This window comes from Perognathus longimembris, chromosome 1 (assembly GCF_023159225.1).
Source record: "Perognathus longimembris pacificus isolate PPM17 chromosome 1, ASM2315922v1, whole genome shotgun sequence".
NCBI classification, from domain to species: domain Eukaryota; kingdom Metazoa; phylum Chordata; class Mammalia; order Rodentia; family Heteromyidae; genus Perognathus; species Perognathus longimembris.
In genome coordinates, this window is record NC_063161.1 from 68,125,980 (window position 1) to 68,147,951 (window position 21,972).

Here is a 21,972-nt window from a genome sequence, read left to right on the forward strand (position 1 = left end):
GGCTGCCAAGATGGAGTTTGGGCTGTACGCTTAGCGCTTCGTGGTCCGTTTAGCCAGCGCTTCAGCTGGTACTTTTCTCTTTGTAGAAAGGCTCTAGGAGTCATGACTATTCTTTCTAGAGAGTGACTGGGACAACTAGCGAGTAGAAAACCTCAAAGGGCTGGAGCGTATTGAGTACGCCCCACCCTCTTCCAGTTAGCCCGGCGCTAGTTTAGTGCGTAAGTCTTGCGAGGGGGAGGGACACTTGACCCGACTATTGACGAGCGCTTTGCGCACGCGCGCGTCCCGGTGTGCGTGACGGTGCGCGCTTGCGCCCGTTTGAGCATTCTCGCAGCCTGGGGAACCGCGGTGTGCTGGGTGAACGGGAAAGCGCAGCCTTCTGTACCAGACACAGGTTGTATGCTGATTCGCTGCCCACCCACCCCCGGCTGCAGCCTCTTCCGGAGAGGCGGTGCTCCACAGCCTCTGTTCGTTGTTGCAGGACCTGGCACGAAAGTAAGCTAACCTCCCCTGAGGGCTTCCTCACCTTGCACTTTGCGCCCGCCCTCCCCCGACACCCTTCCGAAAGTGTACGGAAAGAAGGGGGACCGAAGCTTTTATAAGCTATAGAACATAACGGGATTATTAAGTACATAGGCTTTGAGAACACTTTTGTTGTGCTTAGTATGTATTTTCGAATGTGGATTTATTCTCAATTTAAGATAGGCGCTGGTGGTTTACGCCTGTAACCCTAAGCGAAGGCTGAATCTGAGGATTGCGGTTTGAAGCCAACTCTGGGCTCTGAGACAAGTCGAAGAGACTCTTAATGTCCAGTTAACCAGCAAGCAGCCGGGAGTGGAGGTGTGACTCAGGTGGTAGAGCTCCAGCGCTAGTGAAAAAGGTAAAAGAGACTGTGAGGGCCCAGTTCAAGCCTCAATACTAAGACAAAAAAAAGTAGCAAGAAAGTGCCACACTCTGCTTTTTTTTTTTTTTTTTTTTTTTTTTTTTTGTTGGCTGGTTTCTGGAGCTTGAATTCAGTGCCTGGGCACTGTCCCTGAGCTTTTCTGCTCAAGGCTGGCCCTCTACCACTTGAGCCACAGTGCCATTTCTGGCCTTATCTGTTAATGTGGTACCGAGGAATCAAACCCAGGGTTTCATGCATACGAGGCAAGCACTCTGTCATTAAGCCACATTCCCAGTCCCACACGCTTTGCTTTTGTAAGAAAAAGTTTTGAAAGTTTCTTTTCTTTACTAGTGTGCTTGTACCTACTTAAGTTCTCTCCTGTTCTGCATGTAAGTTATTGTGGTAAATCAAAAATTAACTGTGGAGAATTTGACTTTGGGTCCTTATCCTAATGTGAATCCCTGGTATTATTTAGTTACTTAAGGAAATGTTTATTGTGTTTTGAGTGGTTCTTTTGCTGTCTTCTTACTGTTAGTCTTGAAACCTTCTTTAAAATTTTTCATTATTTTAGAGGGAAATATAAAAATGGGGGATTGGGGTTTTAATTGACAATTAGCAAGGATCAGTGAAAGTGCATTTGAAAAATATTTGTCATTATAGACATAAGGCCACCAGATACAATCATGTGTAAAATATTTTTGATAATTTAATTTTTTTCAAAAAGAAAATGTATGAACAAATTTTGCTTGTGCCTGATAAAGTGACATCTTAATGTGGTATATTTCATCCTCTGAATTGAGACATTTGCATTGTGATTATGACACCATTTAAACTTTATACTGCCTGGTACTGGTGGCTTACTCATTTAATCCTCACTAGTCAGTAGGTTGATAAATGAGGATCCTGGTTTAAAGCCAGCCCAAGTAGGAAATTCCATGAGACTCTTACTTCCTTTAACAAGCAAAAAGCCAGAAGTGAAGGTGTGGCTTAAGTGGTAGAGTACCACCCTTGAGGGGAAAAGCCAAGCAGGAGTGCAAGGCCCTGAGTTCAACCCCTAGTACAAAATGAAACAAAATGAAAATCTACTGATGGTCAACTTCTTTTTTTTTTTTTTTTTTTTGGCCAGTCCTGGGCCTTGGACTCAGGGCCTGAGCACTGTCCCTGGCTTCTTCCCACTCAAGGCTAGCACTCTGCCACTTGAGCCACAGCGCTGCTTCTGGCCGTTTTCTGTATATGTGGTGCTGGGGAATCGAACCTAGGGCCTCGTGTATCCGAGGCAGGCACTCTTGCCACTAGGCTATAACCCCAGCCCCGATGGTCAACTTCTTACAACATATTATTCATGTTCTCCGTCATCAGCTCTTGTTTAAGAAAAGACATTGATTAGAATAACTTAAGACATTAAATATTGTACATCGACTAGTATGTTTTCTCTCATACAGATTAAAAATGAAGATTTTTTCAGAGTCTCATAAAACTGTCTTCGTTGTGGATCACTGTCCTTACATGGCAGAATCATGCAGACAGCATGTTGAATTTGACATGCTGGTGAAGAATAGAACACAAGGGATCATACCTTTGGCCCCTATCTCTAAATCACTGTGGACTTGCTCAGTAGAATCTTCCATGGAATATTGCAGAATAATGTATGATATATTTCCTTTCAAAAAGCTGGTGAGTATGAACTACAAACAAAATTATGATATTGGGGGAGAATGTACTTAACTATGTAAATTTACCTGAATTTGCTATAGAGTTCATTTAAAATTTTATTTAAAAACACCTAAGAACGCTGTGTGCTGATGGCCTGTATCTATAATCCTAGCTTACTTAGGAGCCTGAGATCTGTAGATTGGAGTTCAAAGCCAGCCTAGGAAGGACAGTCCTTAGCAGCCCTCTCTTTAATTTCTAGCATAAAGCTGGAAGTGAAACTGTTGCTCAAGTGGTAGAGTGCTAGCCTTGAACAAAAAAGAAAAGGAACATTGCCCAAGCCCTGAACTTAAGCCTTAGTACGCATCCACACACATACAATTTAGTCTAAGAATTAAAGAACTGTCCTTTGGGATTAATTTATTATAGGTATGTATAATTGGGGCCAGTAATTATGACAGCCAGTAATCATTGAGCACTTATTTTCATCTACCAAATATGTTTATATTTAAAACATTTTTGTATTTATGAGCTCTTCTAACAGTCTCATAGAACTGTTTGAATTAAGGCTATGTTGGGGCATTATAGGAAGTTAGGGAGATAGTCAAAGTATGTATGAAATAATGAGTCAGGTTTTGACCATTATTACCCATGCAGAAGGAACAAATGTTGGCTATAAGCAGTTTGATGGGTTGTGCTGACATGTGCCAGCTAAATGTTAGTCTTGTTTTTTCCTGTCATATTGTTGATACAGATTGAAGTGAAGAGAAGTAACTTGTTTTGAGTTGTATAATTATAAGCAGAGCCAAGTCTGAACCTAAGTAGGCATGCTGCTTCTAATTTTAGTGAGTATAAATACTAAACTACGGTAGGATTTTGCAGTGTTAGAAATGAGCTTAACTACCTGCTCCAAGACATCAAAACATTGTAATCATGTATTAACTATGTAAATTTTGCCTTATTAAACATTGTACCATACTTTATTAAGTTTTGTTGAAATCCAGTTCTATATTTCAGGAAAATAACCGTTTTATTCTTAATGAATAAGAATTTACTCTTAAAAATCTAAAATCCTCATAATGTTTGTATTTGCCTATTATATCATTGCTTATCTGTTTATTAAACTTACCCAGAACATGAAAAAAAAAAAAAGAAATGAGCTTAAGATGCTAAGTGAGGGTAGGTGTCAGTCATTGTAGGTGGCTTGGGTTCAGTCTTCAGAACCATCCCTCCTCCCTGAGGATAGATGCTAAGAAGGAGGGTTTGTTTGTTTCTTTTTGGATCAATAAGAACAAGTCTTATTATGTCTGCTAGAAATTCCAAGCATGAATTTTATCTTTAGATTTTAAATATACCAAATGTTTTGATTGGAGAAAGTTATTTTATTAAAGCCAGGCTTTTTGTCTTATTTTCAGTAGCCTAGGCTTTGACCTAGACAGTTCTAGAGTGTCATATATAGGGCAGGAAAAGCAATGGTGAACATATAGTTCAGTATTATATATTCAGATTATATTCCAAGTTAAAATACAAGTAGAGGCTGGGAATGTGGCTTAGTGGTAGAGTGCTTGCCTAGCATGCATGAAGCCCTGAAGTTCAGTTCCTCAGTACCACATAAACAGAAAAGCGAGAAGTGGTGCTGTGGCTCAAGTGGTAGAATGCTAGCTAGCCTTGAGCACAGAGAGGCTCAGGGACAGAGCCCAGGCCCTGAGTTCAAGCCCCAGGCACAGGAAAAAGAAAAAAAAAAAATGTGTGTGTGTGTGAGAGAGAGACAGAGAGGGAGAGAGAGAGAAAGAGAGAGAGAGAGAGAGAGAGAGAGAGAGTGTGTAGGTAGACAGTTGGGGGGAGGAGATAAAGGAGGGGGGGAGAAATGAGAGAAGAGGAAGAGAGGGGGGACATGAATAACATAGTGGTTTGAAGGCATGGGTTTGGGGTTGAATCCTGGCATTTTTAGCTCAGCAGTGTGACCTGGATTCTATTTCTTCAGCTCTCCGATTCTCATTTTTCCACTCATGTAAGCCTAAAACCTACTTCCTTGTTACTAGATTTAATTGAGACATCTAATAAATACAGTCTCATAGAAGCTTGGAACTGTGATCCTCAGATGTCAGCCTCCTGAGTAGATAGGATTACAGGCATGAGGCACCAGCACCTGGCTAATCAGGTTTTTCTTTTCTTTTCTTTTCTTCTCTTCTCTTTTCTTTCTATGCTGAAGATAATACCCAAGATCTAAGTGCTATTATCATTGAGCTCTATTTCTATCACTGATAGCATTTTTAAAATTTGCATTTTACTATAACAATCAGAAGTCTATTTGACTTTCTGTGCTTTGTAGCAATGTTTACTACCTATTTCTTTAAACTTTTTCCTGCTTCTCTGCCTGCTTTGATTTTTGTCCTTTGGAGAGTACATGTAGAGACTTTTACATTTGTTTTTGCTGTACTTGGAATTTTGTATGTGTATGTGCCAATATGTGGCTTGAACTCAGAGCTTGGGCACTATCCCTTAGCTTTTTCCACTGAAGGCTGGCACTCTGCCACTTAAGCCACAGCCCCATTTCCAATTTTTTACTGGTTAATTAAAGATGAGTCTTATTGTCTTTCCTGCCTGGGCTGGTTTGGAACTGTTGCCCTCAGATCTCAGCCTCCTAAGTAGGTCGAATTATATGTGTGAGCCATCAGTGCCCAGCTTTCCCCCCCCTCCCCCCCCCCCACCCCAGTCCTGGGGCTTGAACTCAGGGCTTGGGCACAGTCCTTGAGCTTCTTTTGTTCTAGCACTCTACCTCTTGAGCAACAGTGCCACTTCTGGATTTTTCTGTTTATGTGGTACTGAGGAATTCAGGGCTTCATGCATGCTAGGCAAGCACTCTACCACTAAACCACATTCCCAGCCTAGCTATTTGTTTTTACTCCTGCAGTGTGTTCTTTTTTTTTCACTTTATTTTCCTCTCCAGATTCCCCCTCCCCCTTCATTGTGACTGAGCCATTTTATTTATCACACTGTTCCTGTAATCCCAGCACCAGAATAGCACATGGCATGCAAATGAATGAACCAAGTAGTGCATGTTATTGTAAAACATGATGGTGCTTGAATGTAATTAGAATTGACACTGTTTCTTTGACATCTATTAGGTGAATTTCATTGTGAGTGATTCTGGAGCACATGTTTTAAATTCTTGGACTCAAGAAGACCAAAATTTACAAGAGGTATGCTACACCTTGGTCTATAGCTATTTTTAAGAATTATCTAAAGTAGTGGTACCTTTTAAAGAGGATTGATTTTTTTTATTCATGATTTATTTGCACATAGTTTTATAATCCCAAATTGCATTAAAAATGTAGTTACTTCCATATTAAATATAATTCTAAACTATGTTTTACTCCTCTTTATGGAATTATCAATTTAAGCCTTATTTATTATTCATATTTCTTAGGATTTTTTTTGTCATGTTTTCCCTTACTCATGATGCTTTTTCCTTGTTTCCTCAAAATTGTTATATCACCGCTGGGAGGGGTGTGCGCATGGAGTACATGCCTATAATTCAGCTCTGTGGAGATATCCCAGGCCAAATTAAGACCCTACCTGAAAAATAAAACTAACGTAAAAAGGGCTGGAGGTGTGGCTTAAGTGCTAGAGCATTTGGAGGCCCTAAGTTTAAAGCCTGGCTCCTCCAAAAAGATAAATTGTTATAACAGGTATGAGTAAAAACCAGTTCTTGTTCTTAAGGATAGAAGGAAGGTAGAGACAGGGAATGGCTAGAGAAGGAAACCAAAATATGATATTAAGTGAATACTAAAAAGGCAGATGTGGTGCAGTATGATTATTTCAGAGAAAAGAAAGAGAGAAGCAAACTTCAAAGTTGAATGAGAGGGTTACTGGCCTGTGCTAAAAATATGGATACATTGAGTAATTTCCTGTTAAATTTTTTTCTGGCCTTTTTTGTTTTGCCAGTCCTGGGGCTTGGACTCAGGGCCTAGGCACCATTATCTGAGCTTTTGCCACTTGAGCCACAGCTCCACTTCTGGCCTTTTCTGTTTATGTGGTTCTGAGGAATTGAACCCAGGGCTTTGTGCATGCTAGGCAAGCACTCTACCACGAAGCTACATTCCTAGACCCTGTTAAATGGAATCAATGGATTACTTTGAAAAAAATCTGTTTTTGGGCTGGGAATATGGCCTAATGGCAAGAGGGCTTGCCTCCTACACATGAAGCTCTCAGTTCGATTCCCCAGCACCACATATATGGAAAACAGCCAGAAGGGGCGCTGTGGCTCAGGTGGCAGAGTGCTAGCCTTGAGCAGGTAGAAGCCAGGGACAGTGCTCAGGCCCTGAGTCCAAGGCCCAGGACTGGCCAAAAAAAAGGAAAAGAAAAAAATCTGTTTTTCATAAGATTTGACCTTAAAATGTTTATGATTCAGCTGGGAATATGGACTAGTGTCTACTTGCTAATCTGGACCCTAAGTTTATTGTTACTGGTATTATTGCTGGCATTCTTTCCATTGCATATCATCTCTTTCAAGATCATTATCAGCACTTGAATTGGTTTGTAACTAAGTTTATAATCAGGTTTAAATTTATATTTAAGGGCTGGAAATATGGCCTAGTGGTAGAGTGCTTGCCACACATATATGAAGCCCTGGGTTCGATTCCTTAACACCAAATATAGAGAAAAAGCCCAGAAATGTCGCTGTGGCTCAAGTGGTAGAGTGCTATCCTTGAGCAAAAAGAAGCCATGGACAGTGCTCAGGCCCTGAGTTCAAGCCCTAGGACTGGCCAAAAAAAAAATTATGTTTTGCCTTACAATCTTTAAACATCTTTAAAACCTTTCGTTCTTTTTTTTTTTTTTTTTTGCCAGTCTTGAGGCTTGAAATCAGGGCCTGAGCACTGTTCCTGAGCTTCTTTTGCTCAAGGCTAACACTCTACCTCTTGAGCCACAGCATCGCTTCTGGCCTTTTCTGTTTATGTGGTGCTGAGGAATCAAACCCAGGGTTTCGTGCATGCTAGGCAAACACTTCACCAGTAAGCCACATTCTCAGCCCTACTGTGTGTGTCTGTGTGTGTTTTAACTTGGATTTTGTTAAGTGCCTGTTTCTGTGATTAGGAAGTGGTTATATGATTTTCATTTTTTATTCTATTAATATGGTATCTTCTTACATAAATTGATTTGGGGGTGATATCAAATCATCCTTATATTCAATTCCTCAGGTAAATGACCTTGATGATGCTGTATAATTCTTTTTTTGTGTGTGTGGCTGAGTTTTACTGCTATTTTGTTAAGGATATTTGTGTCCTCATTTTTCAGAAACATGGGTTTGTAGTTTTCTTCTGGTGTTTTTGTCTCCTTTGTCACCATCATTTCTTTTTGTTTGTAGCTTATGGCGTCATTAGCAGCTGTTGGGCCTCCTAACCCTCGTGCAGACCCTGAGTGCTGCAGTATTCTGCATGGTCTTGTGGCTGCAGTGGAGACTCTTTGTAAAATTACTGAGTACCAACATGAGGCTCGTACTTTACTCATGGAGAATGCAGAACGTGTTGGGAATAGAGGACGAATAATCTGCATTACTAATGCAAAAAGGTGGGATATATATGAATTGCAGCCCGGCTTTCAGTGAGGGAATTCTAATTTCTATTGTGGATTCTATACAAAAATCAGGGTCAGCATGAAATTATTTAAGCATATTGAAAGTTGCCAGTGTGATTTTTTTTTTCCTCTTGTATTGAGTCTGTTCAATTCCAAGTAAAAAAAGACCCATCTAGGTGAAAACTGGTTTAGATTATTGTCATGAAAATTGATTTGGCTATTTTTTTCTTGGTAGTTTTTTTTTAACTAGTTTGTTATTGTGAATGAGAAAAATATTACATCCTTACTGAAATGATTTTTGTATACTCATACCAACAAACAGCTGGATAATTGTTTTAGGTTTTTTTTCTGGTTATTGCTCTACATTTGCTTTACCTTTTTCATTCCATAGTGACAGTCATGTACGAATGCTTGAAGACTGTGTCCAGGAAACAATTCATGAACATAACAAGTTAGCTGCAAATTCAGATCAGTGAGTATAATTCATAAATAAAATATTGTCTTTAACTTCATATTTTATGTATTTCAGTGTGATTATTTGCAGGGTTTTTTTTTTGGGGGGGCGGTAGGGGGTGGACTCAGGACCTAGGTGTTGTTCCTTAGCTTTTTTGCTCCAAACTGGCATTCTACCATCCCTCCACTTCTGGCTTTTTGTTAGTTAATTGGAGTTAATCTCATGACATCCTCTTCCCTGGCTGGCTTCCGACTGAGATCCTCAGATTTCAGCATCATGAGTTGCTAGGATTATAGGTGTGAGCCACTGGTGCCATGCTGAAAAAATTGTAATATAATTATTATACTCCCTTGAATTCTGTTACTTGACTCAGTAAATTAGTCTGAAACTCTAACTTTGATTAGAAAGTTTGTTTCCAATTTTCCTTGCACTTACATTATTCCAGTATTACTTTTCTCACCCAGGAAAAGTGATTAGAAGGGCAAAATAATACATAAATTTCTAATATGTATTTGTTTTGATGGTCATTCCCCCAGTTTGTGTTACAAATTTAGAAAATATGCAGATTGTTGGTGGCATTATTCCATATTCAACAAACCAAAACAATACTTCATTGCATTTGCTAAACTGGGATTTGAGCTCAGGGCCTTGCTCTTGCTAGGCTTGTGCAATACCACTAAGCCATGTCTCCATCCCTGGTTTGTTTTAGGATAGCATTTTGTTTCCTGTCCCATAGCACTTGAGCTGTGATCTGCCTACTCTTAGGTTTCTGTGCTAACTGGGTCACAGGTACTTGTCACTAGGTCCAGCCGCCCTTCTGTGGAGACACAGGACCTTAGGGACTTGTTGTCCAAGTCCTACAATCTCTCAGTCTGAGCCTCTCATGGAGCTTGGGGTGACAGGTATATGCCACTGTGTTCTGTTATGGGTTGAGAAGGAATCGTGTGAACTTTTTTGTTGGCATTGGCCTTTAATTGCAGTGCTCTCATTCTTGGCCTTCCAAGTGCCCAAGATTACAGACAGACTTGAGCCAATGATGCCTGGCTTGGACTGTGGGTTTTTAAAAAGCTACTGCAAACGAAAACATCTTTTTTCTATACCAATCAGTTGTCCAACTTTACATTTTTGGCTCGGCTTTCTGCAATTCAGTTATAACACTATAAACTTCTTGGTGTCATTACAGTCCCTATACACCAGGAGCTCAGTCCCATAGATTTCCCTCCATCCTCAGCCACCATACTCAATAGTCCCCAGGTCACTTGGCTAAATATGAGTTACTACAGTCATCCCCTCCTCATGTTTGATAGTTTGCTATGATGGCTCATAGAACAGGGAGCACTTTTAAGTTTACTATCTTATTATAAAAGATATGATAAAGGGTGTAGATGAACTGCTAAATGAAGAGGTACAAGGTAAGAGGTCTGGAAGGGCCCCTATTGTGGAAGCTTTTATCCTTGGGGAGTTCAGTGTTGTACTCTGTAAACACAGGGCTGTGTTCAGTCTAGAAGCTCTGTGAGCCCTGTACCTCTGGGATTTTTTGGAAGCTCTACACAGGCATGAGTGTTTACTTATACTCTGGTCCTTTTTTCTTCTCTAGCAGGGTAGTAGTTTGGTCTTTCTGGTGATAGCTTCCTGGTCTAGGCACTCTGGAGGAGTTGTACCATTAGTACAAAAGACATTCCTGTCAACTCAGGAAATCCCAAAAACTGACATCAGAGTTCAGATATGAGAGCAGATAATGCTGTTACCACCCTTCTTTCTTTTTTTTTTTTTTTTAGAATACATTTTATTTTCACAAGGCAATGCTGAGATCAATAATAAAAAAGATGCAGCAAAACTTATAAATACTAAATCTATGACTTTTTACTAGATTATACAGAATTCAAATCCCTAAAAATATTGCACGTTCCTGCTATTTCCATTATATTTCCAGGTAAATCAAATCAGCCTATTTCTAATTTTACATTTTATTTTTAACAACCTGAAGAGGGGCTGGGAATATGGCTTACCAATAGAATGCTTGCCTAGCATGCACAATGCTGACCACCCCTATTTCTTAGGAATTTATTGAGGCTTTTAGGAGCTTTGTGCAAGGAATCCAGGGGTAGAGACCAAATACATATTTCCTGTTATATTACAGATGTTAAAGATACATTTAGGAAACTATTTCCTATTATATCACAGATATTATGGATATATTTAGGAAAATTATAATGTACAATATGGCTTAGATTGAGTGATTATTAATTTTTAGATGAAATTATAGTATTGTTGTAGTCAAATTATTCTTCCTAGAAGTAGGAGCTCAAGTATTTAGGAGTGTCCTTTGCAGTATAGTTGCAAATGACTTACTAAGAGCAAAGAGTTGTAAATTTACTTAGTATATGTACAGAAAGCAAATATAACTAATATTGAATTTATTTACCATATAGTGTAGGATGTACTAGTGTTTATTGGTTATTATAATTATATTTCAACTTTTCTATTGGTCTGGAAATTTCAAAATATGTTCGGGACAATTTTAGTGCTACCAACTCAGTGTTGTTGGAAATAATTATAGGTGATGGTTAATAGAGACTGATTTTCTTTTAAAAAATTTATTAGTACAAAAAACTTATACAATATGTTTATTTCCCCTGTTTTTATTGAAATATACTGAATTATAATAATTTTACATTTTTACCCTTTAAATGCACAGAAAATCATTTTTCACTTTATTTCAATTTGTGTAATTATTTTCTACTCAGTATTGATACAATTGTACTATTTGATGTTAGCCATACATTTTTAGTTCAGTCAGATTTTAATAGTTTACCTGCCTCAGTTCTTTAGAGAGTGTATATTCTTCTATCTTAAGTCAAAAGTTGCCTTTTAAGTCTCATGCAGATTCAAAAGTGTGAGTTGGTCTTGATTCATACCTACCCAGTTGGTGAGGACAGCCTCGTATCGGATCGTCCTAAAAAAGAAGTAAGTATAGATAAGTGTTGGATGAGAAGATCATTGTGAATTGTTATTAATGAATGTAGGGAAAACTTATCATTAAAACAATCATATTGTCAATATTTTCTGCAAATTTTTCAAAGCAAACCTTTATGGCACCTATTTCTGTTGGCACATAAAACTTGTATTTTAGACTTTTTTTCAAATGTTCTCTACTCTGTTGCCCTAATACTTAGTTTAATGAAAGGTGCTGCAAACCTATGCACAGTTTGTAGTCTTTCTAAGTATTTAGTAAACTTTACTTTAATAACTACTTTTATTATATGAAAATTTTTTTTCCTCATTAGAAAAGGAATATACTCTAACAAAAATATACTTTGTTAACAAAGAAACTAATTTTACACATTTAGGATTGATGGATAGAGAAGAGATAATTCCAACATTTACTATTTACTTGTTTAATAATCAGTTTTAAAGGGAAAGATGATTGTGTTGATTGTTAATTGCCTATCCATCACCTTCTCATGTTTGATGAATTACCTTTCTTATGTACTTGTCTGTAGTTGTCCCCTGTTTTAACCAGTGAAGTTCATAGTGTTCGAGCAGGACGACATCTTGCTACTAAATTGAATATTTTAGTACAGCAACATTTCGACTTGGCTTCAACTACAATCACAAATATTCCCATGAAGGTAAGTGGTTCTGTTTACTGCTATTATGAAAGCTTTGCTTTGCTCTTAAAATATTTGTTTGACCGGTCATACTCAATTTAATCTTTACTTTTTCTCCCTATATTATATTTTTTGTTTTGCTAGCCCACATTCAGTGTCTGTGACCAGGTCAGTAAGTACTGAAAATCCACAAGAAAGGATCACAGAACAAAATGCTGTACTTTATTTCTGTTACGAACATGTAAAATAAGATAAAGAACAGTTGTGTTCTTGTTATTTTCAGTAAAACATAACCTGTATTTTAAATTGTTTTTCTGTGATTCTTTTTCTGAGGCATTAGATTTTACGTACTTGCTATATTCTAGTGAATCTTTCTGATACTTTTGTTTATAACTAGGGAAGAAGTCATAGCTTCCAATTGGTTTATTTTTTGGCTGAGAAACTAGAGATGTGAGTCATATGATTTAACTAATGGATTTTCTTAGGAACCTATTGCTTCCTTTTCATTTGCATTATATTAAGTTGTCTATTACTAGCACAGTACTTGGCCCGTTGGAAGCTGTTAGAGTTGTGATTGAGTGAAATTGAATTTAACTGTATTGATTATACCTAAAATATAGAGTAACCATTATATATATCTAAGCATTCACATAGACTTTGTTATACTACAATTTCAGTTTAGGGAAGGTAGACAAGATGTTTCTGTGTAGTCCAGTCTGCCCCTAAACTAAACTAATGATCTTCCCATTTCAGCTTTCTGAGGACTGAGATTATAGCATTATGCTATTATGTGTCAACACTCAAGTTCATGGGAAAAAGAATTCTTTCATTATTAGTTTTCTTCTAATTCCATAGGCTGGTTTTCTTAGTACAAATCTTAGGCTTGCCAGGCTCTGGTGGCTCATTCCTGTAATCCCAGCTACTCAAGGGGCTGAGATATAAGGATCACAGTTCAAAGCCAGCCCAGGCAGGAAAGTCCCTGAGACTCTTATCTTTAGTTAACCAGAAAAAAACTGGACGTAGCACTGTGGCTCAAAGTGTTAGAGTGCTAGCCTTGAGGGAAAGAGCTAATGGATAGCTCCCAGGCCTTGAGTTCAAGACCCACACCGACAGGAAAAAAAAAAATCTTAGGCTCACACTGTGAGACCTCCTAATATAGAAGCAATTGACAAGTCAAATAATGTAAGTGTACTTTAATATATAGTTTTGTTTGTTTTGGGTTGTTGGTTTTTTTTGTTTGTTTGTTTTTCCAATCCTAGGGCTTGGACTCGGGGCCTGAGCACTGTCCCTGGCTTCTTTTTTGCTTAAGGCTAGCACTCTGCCACTTGAGCCACAGCACCACTTCTGGCTTTTTCTATGTATGTGGTGCTGGGGACTTGGACCCAGGGCTTCATGTATGAGAGGCAAGCACTCTACCACTAGGCCATATTCCCAGCCCTAATAAATGGTTTCATAAGGAAAATACTATGAATATAATGATTACTTGCTTATTATAGCTGACATTTGTTTGGTTCTGGTGTGATATTTTTGGTCTTTGTCCATTAAGGTAAATAGATATCTGTGTTCAAATTCTTATTTATTGGGCTGGGAGTATGGCTTAGCAGTAGAGTGCTTGATTAGCATTCATAAAGCCCTGGGTTTAATTCCTCAGCACCACATACACAGAAAAGGCTGGAAGTGGTGCTGTGGCTCACGAGGTAGAGTGCTAGCCTTGAGCAAAACAAAGCCAGGGACAGTGCTCAGGCCTTCAGTCTGAAGCCCCATTACTGGCAAAAAAAAAAAAAAAAAAATCTTATTTATTATGTGAAAACAAGTTAGAAGACTTGTAAATAACTGGTGTTTATTCATTGTAGGTATTTAAAGATGCTTTTTCTCTTAACTGTGATCTCACTTTCAGTTTATATAAATTATTTTCATTTTTTTAGTTTGTGTAGAAATATATTAATGAGTGAAAAGAATCTCCAAAATTTCTATATTCATTGTTACATAAGAAAATTCTTAGTTCATCTTATTGTATCTTTAAGTAGACTAATTACTGAACAAATTGTCCCATTATTTTAGCTTGCTGCAGTTAAATGTTTTTGACTTCAGTTTAAAAAAAATGAGTAGTTAATTCTTTGTTTTGCAATCAAAACCAAGTTATTGTGAATGTTTTAAATTTTGCTTGAAGGAAGAACAACATGCTAACACATCTGCCAATTATGATGTGGAACTGCTTCATCACAAAGATGCACATGTAGATTTCCTGAAGAGTGGTGAGTCGTGGGAAAGAGCTGTTTTGAATTTCTATTTGTTTTATTTTGTCTTTAGGTTTTAAAATATTATCTTTAAGTAGCTGTAAGAGGGGTTACAATTCAACATGTCAGTTTATGAGTACAATGCATCTTGATCAATATCACCCCTTTTATCATTCTCCCTCATCTTATTCAACCCTACCCAGCCCCTCCATTTTCCTCGTTCCATTTTCACATATGCGTTGAATATTTTCCCAACTCTTCTTCCTCTTTTTGTCTAATCCCCATCCTCTTGATCTCACTCCCCTTTATACCACCAGTTCCAGCTGCTTGGTATTGTGTTAAACTGTAGGCTGGCAAATCTGTGTGTTTTGAGTTCATACTCAATGTTTATAAATTAGCTAAATTAGATGGGTACTCATCCAATCCTAATATTCAAGGCAATTTTAAGATTTGAAGGTCATTTTCAAAATCTTTAAGCCTTGACATTTGGCTAATTCTTTACAATGCTTTTTATGTGGATAGGTGCTGTCAGAGAAGTAAATGATTGACTTTGGTCATGTGGTATGTGTTTGTTCTGAAGTGAGATAGTGATGGACTGTAGATAAGCTTGTGACATATCTCAGAAATCTTGACGTTCACCTACTAGTTTCTAACAGAAGCAAAAATTATTATGATATGTATGTACATATATGTACATATATATCATGTTTTAATAAAAAAAAAACTTGGGAAACTTTGAAAATGTAATTTATGGAAATTGGTAAGTACCTGTGAGGTGGTTTAATCAATTTTGGAACCATATCCTTGGAAATAAAAATTGTTTCTCGGGGCTGGGGATATGGCCTAGTGGCTAGAGAGCCTGCCTCGTATACATGAGGCCCTGGGTTCGATTCCCCAGCACCACATATACAGAAAACGGCCAGAAGTGGCGCTGTGGCTCAAGTGGCAGAGTGCTAGCCTTGAGCAAAAGGAAGCCAGGGACAGTGCTCAGGCCCTGAGTCCAAGGCCCAGGACTGGCCAAAAAAAAAAAAAAAAAAATTGTTTCTCTATGCCTCAAAGTGGAAGAGTGCTAGCTTTGAGCAAGGGACAGTTCAAGGCCCAGGACTGGCAAAAAAAGAAAAGAAAAGAAAAAAGAGAGTGAGAGCAAGGCACTGGTGGCTCACGCCTTTAATCCTAACTACTCTGGAGCTCAGGAGGCTGAGATCTGAGGATCATGCTTTGAAGCCAGCCTGGGCAGGAAAGTCCTTGAGACTCTTCTCCAGTAAACTATTTAGAAAAAAATGGAAGTGGTGCTGCATGTGAAACTATAGCTTCTTTTCTTGATGATCTTCTTGTATCCCCTTCCTATGATTGTTCCCACACTATCACTGTATCTCATCTGAGTACCCTGGATACTGTATATACTGGTATTAGAACTAGGGAAGTGAAAGGGAATATCAAAATCGAGAGACAAAGGATAAAAAGACAAGTGACTCCAAAAGCAATACTTGCAAAACCATTTGGTGTAAACCAACTGAACAACTCTTGGGGGGAGAAGGAAAGAGGGAGGGGGAGGGGGGATGAGAGAGGAGGTAACAAATAGTACAAGAAATGTACCCATGGCCTCACATATGAAACTGTAACCACTCTGTACATCACTTTGACAATAAATAAGTAATTTTTTTGTAAGTAGTGCTGCTGTTCAAGTAGTAGAGTGCTCTAATATTGAGCACAAAGAGGTTCACAGAAAGTGCCCAGGCCCTGAGTTCAAGCCCCAGGACTGGTCCCCCAAAAGAGAAATGTGTGTGTATACCTATATATGCACCTATTAGTATATATGTATATAATATATGTGCGTACATATATAAACATATGTATATACATATTGTATATATATGATGTGTATATATGTATATATACATATACGTGTGTATATATACATATTTCTCTATATATACACATTTCTCTAAAAACATGGTTTGTTTGAATGTAGTTGCATATACTATAGCTGACACTGTAACATTCTGCAGCTCCAGGAACAGGCAGAGGAGGCTGCAAGTGATTATTTGCCTATTTAGAGTTAGGGAAGCCTCAGTGAGTAGAAGGCTTATATCTCAGCCATTTGTTTCCCCAGAGCTCTAGATTTGTGTATATTACTGCCTAATTTTATTTAGTATGTCTTAGGCATCTAAAACTCAGCACTTACAGAATAACGTGAGTTCTCTTCCTGGAATTGGTCATGAAATGGCCCTTTGAGCAAGTGATGCCCTTCCCTTATATAGTTCTATAGGGCAGAAGCCCCAGAATCATCTTTGAGACATGTCATCACATTTTCTTGACTTTTTCCACTCTGTATCTCTCCAAAAATACATACGCATTTCATCTCCCTAATGAATCCTTTTTTTACCTAGCATACCATGTAGCTTCCTAATTGTACCTTTTATATCCAGTCTTCTCCCTCTTGGACAGATGTACATTCAGAACTCTAATCCTGACCATGTGTCCTTTAGCTTTTAAAACCCTCCAGTGGGCTGGAAATGTGGCTTAGTAGTATAGTACTTGCCTAGCATGCCTGAGGTCCTGGGTTCGATTCCCAGTACCACATAAAGAGAAAAAGCCACAAGTGGTGCTGTGCCTCAAGTGGTAGAATGCTAGCCTTGATCACAGACAGGCTCAGGGACAGAGCCCAGGCCCTGAGTTCAAGCCCCAGGCACAGAAAAAAGAAAAAAAAATTGTGTGTGTGTGTGTATGTTTATTTCTGGGACTCTTTAGTTAGTGTTCCTTCTAAATAGGCTAGGACTCGGTATAATTAGTTGTACATTTTAAATTTAAGTCTGTTCTGAGTATTGAGCCATATTGTTTCATTATTTTAATGTTGTGGTCAGGAAGAAATTATTTCAGTGCTTGAAATTTTTAAAAAATGGCTATTGACTGTCATCATGGTGATGTTAATGATCATATTAATGAAAAAGTTGAAGGGGAATTTTATATAAACTTTAGTCAGAGTTAATATCTATGTTGTTTGGCATTTTTCTCTACGGTACTTTATAAAAAAAAAGGGGGGGGGGAGGGGGGATTCTAGCCAGACGCTGGTGGCTCATGCCTATAATCCTAGCTACTCAAGAGACGAAGATCTGAGGGTCATAGTTCAAAGCCAGCCTGGGCAGGAAAGTCCATGAGACTCTTATCTCTAATTACCCACTAGAAAAATGGCAATGGTGTTGTGGCTCAAAGTGGTAGAGCGGTACCCTTGCGCTGAAGAGCTCAGGGACAGCGCCCAGGCCCAAAGTTCAAGCCCCACAACTGACAAAACAAAAAATGAACAAAAAGGAGGTTCTATATGTGTTTTCTCTTATTAAAAAATTATATATTTATTACATGAAATAATGGGTTTCCTTATGGCATTCCAGACATGCAGATATTTACTTTGATCTTATTTAGCTCTCATCCCCAGCCCTTGTCCTCCCTCCTTTATCCTTATGCCCTCCTCATAGTCCCCCATTTAAATTGATGACATTTTGCTTAATGTATCAGTACCTGGCAGTATTTTGCATTTTAACTTTTACTTAATTCAGGGAATCCTCCTTGATTTTTTTCAATAAGTCATTGATCATTTAAAAAAATATACAGCTCAGTGGCTGGGAATGTGGCTTAGTGATAGAGTGCTTGCCTAGCATTCATGAAGCCCTTGGTTCGGTTCCTTAGCACCACATAAACAGAAAAGGCCAGAAGTAGCTCTATGGCTCAAGAGGTAGAGTGCTAGCCCTGGGGGGGGGGGGGGGGGGAAGCCAGTGACAGTGCTTAGGCCCTGAGTCCAAGCCCCAGTACTGGCCAAAAAAGAAATATATATAATAATATATAAATAATATGTATAACTTATACGCATACACACACAGCTCAATCTCTATGTGTTTGTTTTGTTTTTTATTCCCAGTGCTGGGGCTTGAGGCTCAGGGCCTGAGCACTGCCCCTGGCTTCTTTTTCTCAAGGCTAGCACTCTACCACTTGAATGACAGTACCCCTTCTGGCTTTTTCTATATATGTGGTGCTGAGAAACCAAACCCAGGGCAAACACACTACCACTAGACCATATTCCCTGCCCCATGTTTGTGTATTTTTGGTCCTTTTTCTTGCTATCAGTGTCTAATTTTATTCCATTGTGATCCATTTTTGTATGTATTAAAGGTACAAAAAATTGTTTCCATTTTCTTGTATTTACTAAAGCTTGATTTATGGTTTCAACTTCTGGTGGAAGTTCCATGAAGAATACCTTCCATCCGCATAGTGGGTCAGAGAAACTGAATTCTTCCTAGGAAGACTTGAAGCCCATGAAGTGCTGTTAGGTTCCCATAGCTCAGAACTTCAAACCCAGTGAGCTGTAATGTTGGCTTAATGATCACAAATACTTTTAGTTGTGTTTATCTTAGAAGGCCTTTCTTTGGTATTGAGACTCCATGTTTTAAATATGACCTGACATGTAGAATTTTGTTTTATTTTATTTTTTTGCCAACCCTAGGGCTTAGACTCAGGGCCTGACCACTGTCCCTGGCTTCCTTTTTGCTCAAAACTAGCACTTTGCCACTTGAACCACAGTGCCACTTCCAGCTTTTTCTGTTTATGTGGTGCTGAGGAATCGAATCCAGGGCTAGGTTTCTTGACTTCTGTTGGGATCCATTTTCCCCTTGATGGAAGGGGCTTGATGCACCTCCCCCAGCCCTGGGGAATGCGGCCCTTCTACCCCCTCTGGATCTCATCGGGCCCGCCAGCCCGGCAACTTCCATTTCTAATGTTATTGTTTATTTTTTTAGAATCTTAATATTCTTGCTTAATTTTTCATTTATTATGCTGTTATTTATCTAGGTCTTAAGTTAACTGCATTGTCTTCATTTTGCTTGAATCATCTTTGAAGTCATTGCTCATTTTTAAAAATTACTTGTTTTTTTTAATTACTTGACATTTTACATTTCATACATTAGTAGCTATTGATTCAGCTATTGGGAAATGGTGTAGTTTTGAGGTATGATATCTATATTGCCTTGGTTTGTCTCTTGAAATTTTACTATCACTGAAAAAATATCCACTGGTTCTTTGTTTTAATTTTGTTAGCTTATTGTTTATTGCTTTTCTTTTTTATTATTATTATAAAGGTGGTGAACAAAGAGATTACACGTACATGAGTAAAGTGATGAGTACATTTCTTTTTGGATTGTCACCCTTCCCCTTTCCCAGTTTTTCCCTGCTTTCCCCCCCGACACACACACATTTTTTCTCCTTAATAGAGAGTCCTCTCACTCAGAGGAGAGAAAGCAGGCAAGACTAAAAACCACAACAATTAGAAGCACATCCAATATTTAAATGTAGTATAGAACAATTAGAAACAGTAACTACGCTCAGTAAGGTTAGAAAGGAAAGGACATGCCAGGTCCTGGTGGCTCACACCAGGTGGCTCTCAGGTGCCGAAGATGCTGAGATCTGAGGATTGCAGTTCCAGTCTGGCTAGGAGATTCCATGAGATGCTCATCTCTAACCACCAGAAAACCAGAAGTGGAGCTGTGTCTTAAAGTGGTAGAATCCTAGCCTTGAGTAAAAAAGCTCAGGGACTGCACCTAGGCCCTGAGTTTAAGCCCCATGACTGACAAAAATACAAAAAAAAAAAAAAAAAGAAGAAGAGAAAGGACATGCTGAAATTTTTTAAAAATTATTAGATCCAAAGGTACTGATAATTAAGTACTAATAAAGATGGAGAAGGGAAAAGTAGAGAAGCAGCAAATTAGGAGAAGAAAAAAATAGAGTGAAGATATAGGCAAAACTAGAATGATGAGGAGAGAAAAAGCAAGGTTAAATGAGTACAGCAGAAGGCAAAATGAGCAAAAGGGGGGAAAAAGGGCAAAACAGCAAAAAAAAAAAAAAAGGCAAAAAGCTACAACAATCCAATGACAGATGCCACTAGAAAAATAAAATCAAATATATGCCAGTCAGTACTTCCTTGCAGAGGGAAAGAGGGTAGATTTCTACCCCAAGGTTTCTCTTTGAGGTTCCTTCTTGAAAAGGTAGCTTTGTTTGCTGATTCTCTTTGAATCTGTAAGATGTTAGGATGGTGGAGTCTGTAAAGGGCTGTGCTCTGACTTGGCTTGTTAAGGTTTCCCTAGCCTTGTGTCCTGGCTGGGTTGGATTCAGGCAGGATACTGCTTCTTGTAAGCATGCTGTTGATGAGGATACACAGTTCCTATCCTCAGCATCACTGCTGGTGGATGAGCTCAGAATACTGCCAGGTTGGATGTCTCTGTTGGTTTATCTTAGGAAACTAATTCCTGAGCAGTGATTGCTGTACACCAGTCTCCCTGGACATGAGTCAAGACTGTGCAATTTAAGTTGATCTAATCTGTTGACTCTAGTTGCTCTCAGTTGCCGTGGCCTTACATTTTTCTGCCTTAGCACTTCGGGGTTGCCATTCAGACTCTGTCCTACATTCACCCCAGGCTCTGTGGGGGTGTTTTGATGATTTTAAATCCTTGGGTTTTTCAGTGGCTTGTCCTTATTGGGTTTTGTCTTGTTGGATTGTCCTGTTGGTAGGGGTTCTCCATTTCCCCTATGGTTTTGCTCCACAGTCCAGGCTGACTTGAGTATTTTCCTTTATAAATGTGAAATTCAGTATTTCTGGATTTCATCTTGATTCCATGTACTGCTTCCTTTCCTAGTCATGGTTTACACTCTGAGCCATAAGCCTGTGCCAAGTGTTTGGAGGTTTAGGAACATAGTTATGATCTCTAATCAATATTTTCTCTTAGAGAGCTTAAGCTAGTTATAAAAGCATGTAAATAATTTGAAATTGTGACCTCTTTAGCAATGTTAATGTTTTTCTAAAATATTTTTGAAGGTGACACCCATGTTGGTGGCAGCAGTAGAGAAGGCTCATTTAAAGACACAATAACATTAAAGTGGTGCACTCCAAGGACCAATAACATTGGTGGGTATTTGAAGACTAAAAAGACTACAACAGAATGTTCCTAAAGTACTGATGTGGGGAATCAGCCAACCTTTAAAAAAAATTTTTTTATGTACTTTTTTTTATGTCTGTCATTGGGCCTTGGTGCTGTCCCTGAGCTTTTTTGCTCAAGGCCAGCACTCTACCACTTGAGTCATAGCTCTACATTCTCTCTTTTTATTTTGTTTTGTTTTTTTTTGCCAGTCCTGGGGCTTGAACTCAGGGCCTCAGCACTGTCCCTGGCTTCTTTTTTTGCTCAAGGCTAGCACTCTACCACTTGAGCCACAGTGCCACTTCCAGCTTTTTCTATATATGTGGTGCTGAGGAATTGAACCCAGGGCTTCATGTATAACTAGGCGAGCACTTAACCACTAGGCCATATTCCCAGCCCTACTCTCTCTCTTTTTAGAAAAGAAATTTGTTTTCCATTTTTTAGGGATTAATAACCAAGTTGTTTTTATTTTTATTTTTGTTTGTGAGAATATTTTTTTTTTTTTTTTTGCCAGTCCCGGGACTTGGACTTGGGGCCTGAACACTGTCCCTGGCTTCTTTTTTTTTTTTTTTTTTTTTTTTTGTCAGTCCTGGGGCTTGGACTC

At 38.6% G+C, this 21,972-nt stretch overlaps 1 protein-coding gene across 7 annotated transcripts in view; it reads left to right on the forward strand.

Moving 5' to 3' along the window:
- The first annotated feature begins 344 nt into the window (after positions 1-344).
- The window catches only part of Ints13 (integrator complex subunit 13), a 31,887-nt gene continuing 10,259 nt past the window's right edge, over positions 345-21,972 (forward strand). For 2 of the 7 annotated variants that reach the window (XM_048367369.1, XM_048367375.1), the window contains exons 1-10: positions 345-880; positions 2,326-2,557; positions 5,662-5,736; positions 7,902-8,104; positions 8,502-8,582; positions 11,429-11,531; positions 12,068-12,196; positions 12,320-12,343; positions 14,346-14,430; positions 21,269-21,358. In XM_048367369.1, coding sequence (XP_048223326.1) covers positions 2,333-2,557; positions 5,662-5,736; positions 7,902-8,104; positions 8,502-8,582; positions 11,429-11,531; positions 12,068-12,196; positions 12,320-12,343; positions 14,346-14,430; positions 21,269-21,358 — 1,015 coding nt within the window. In that variant the 5' untranslated portion in view covers positions 345-880; positions 2,326-2,332. The remainder of the gene's footprint in view (positions 881-2,325; positions 2,558-5,661; positions 5,737-7,901; positions 8,105-8,501; positions 8,583-11,428; positions 11,532-12,067; positions 12,197-12,319; positions 12,344-14,345; positions 14,431-21,268; positions 21,359-21,972) is intronic. The other 5 variants (XM_048367370.1, XM_048367371.1, XM_048367372.1 and 2 more) reach the window with 5 other exon arrangements.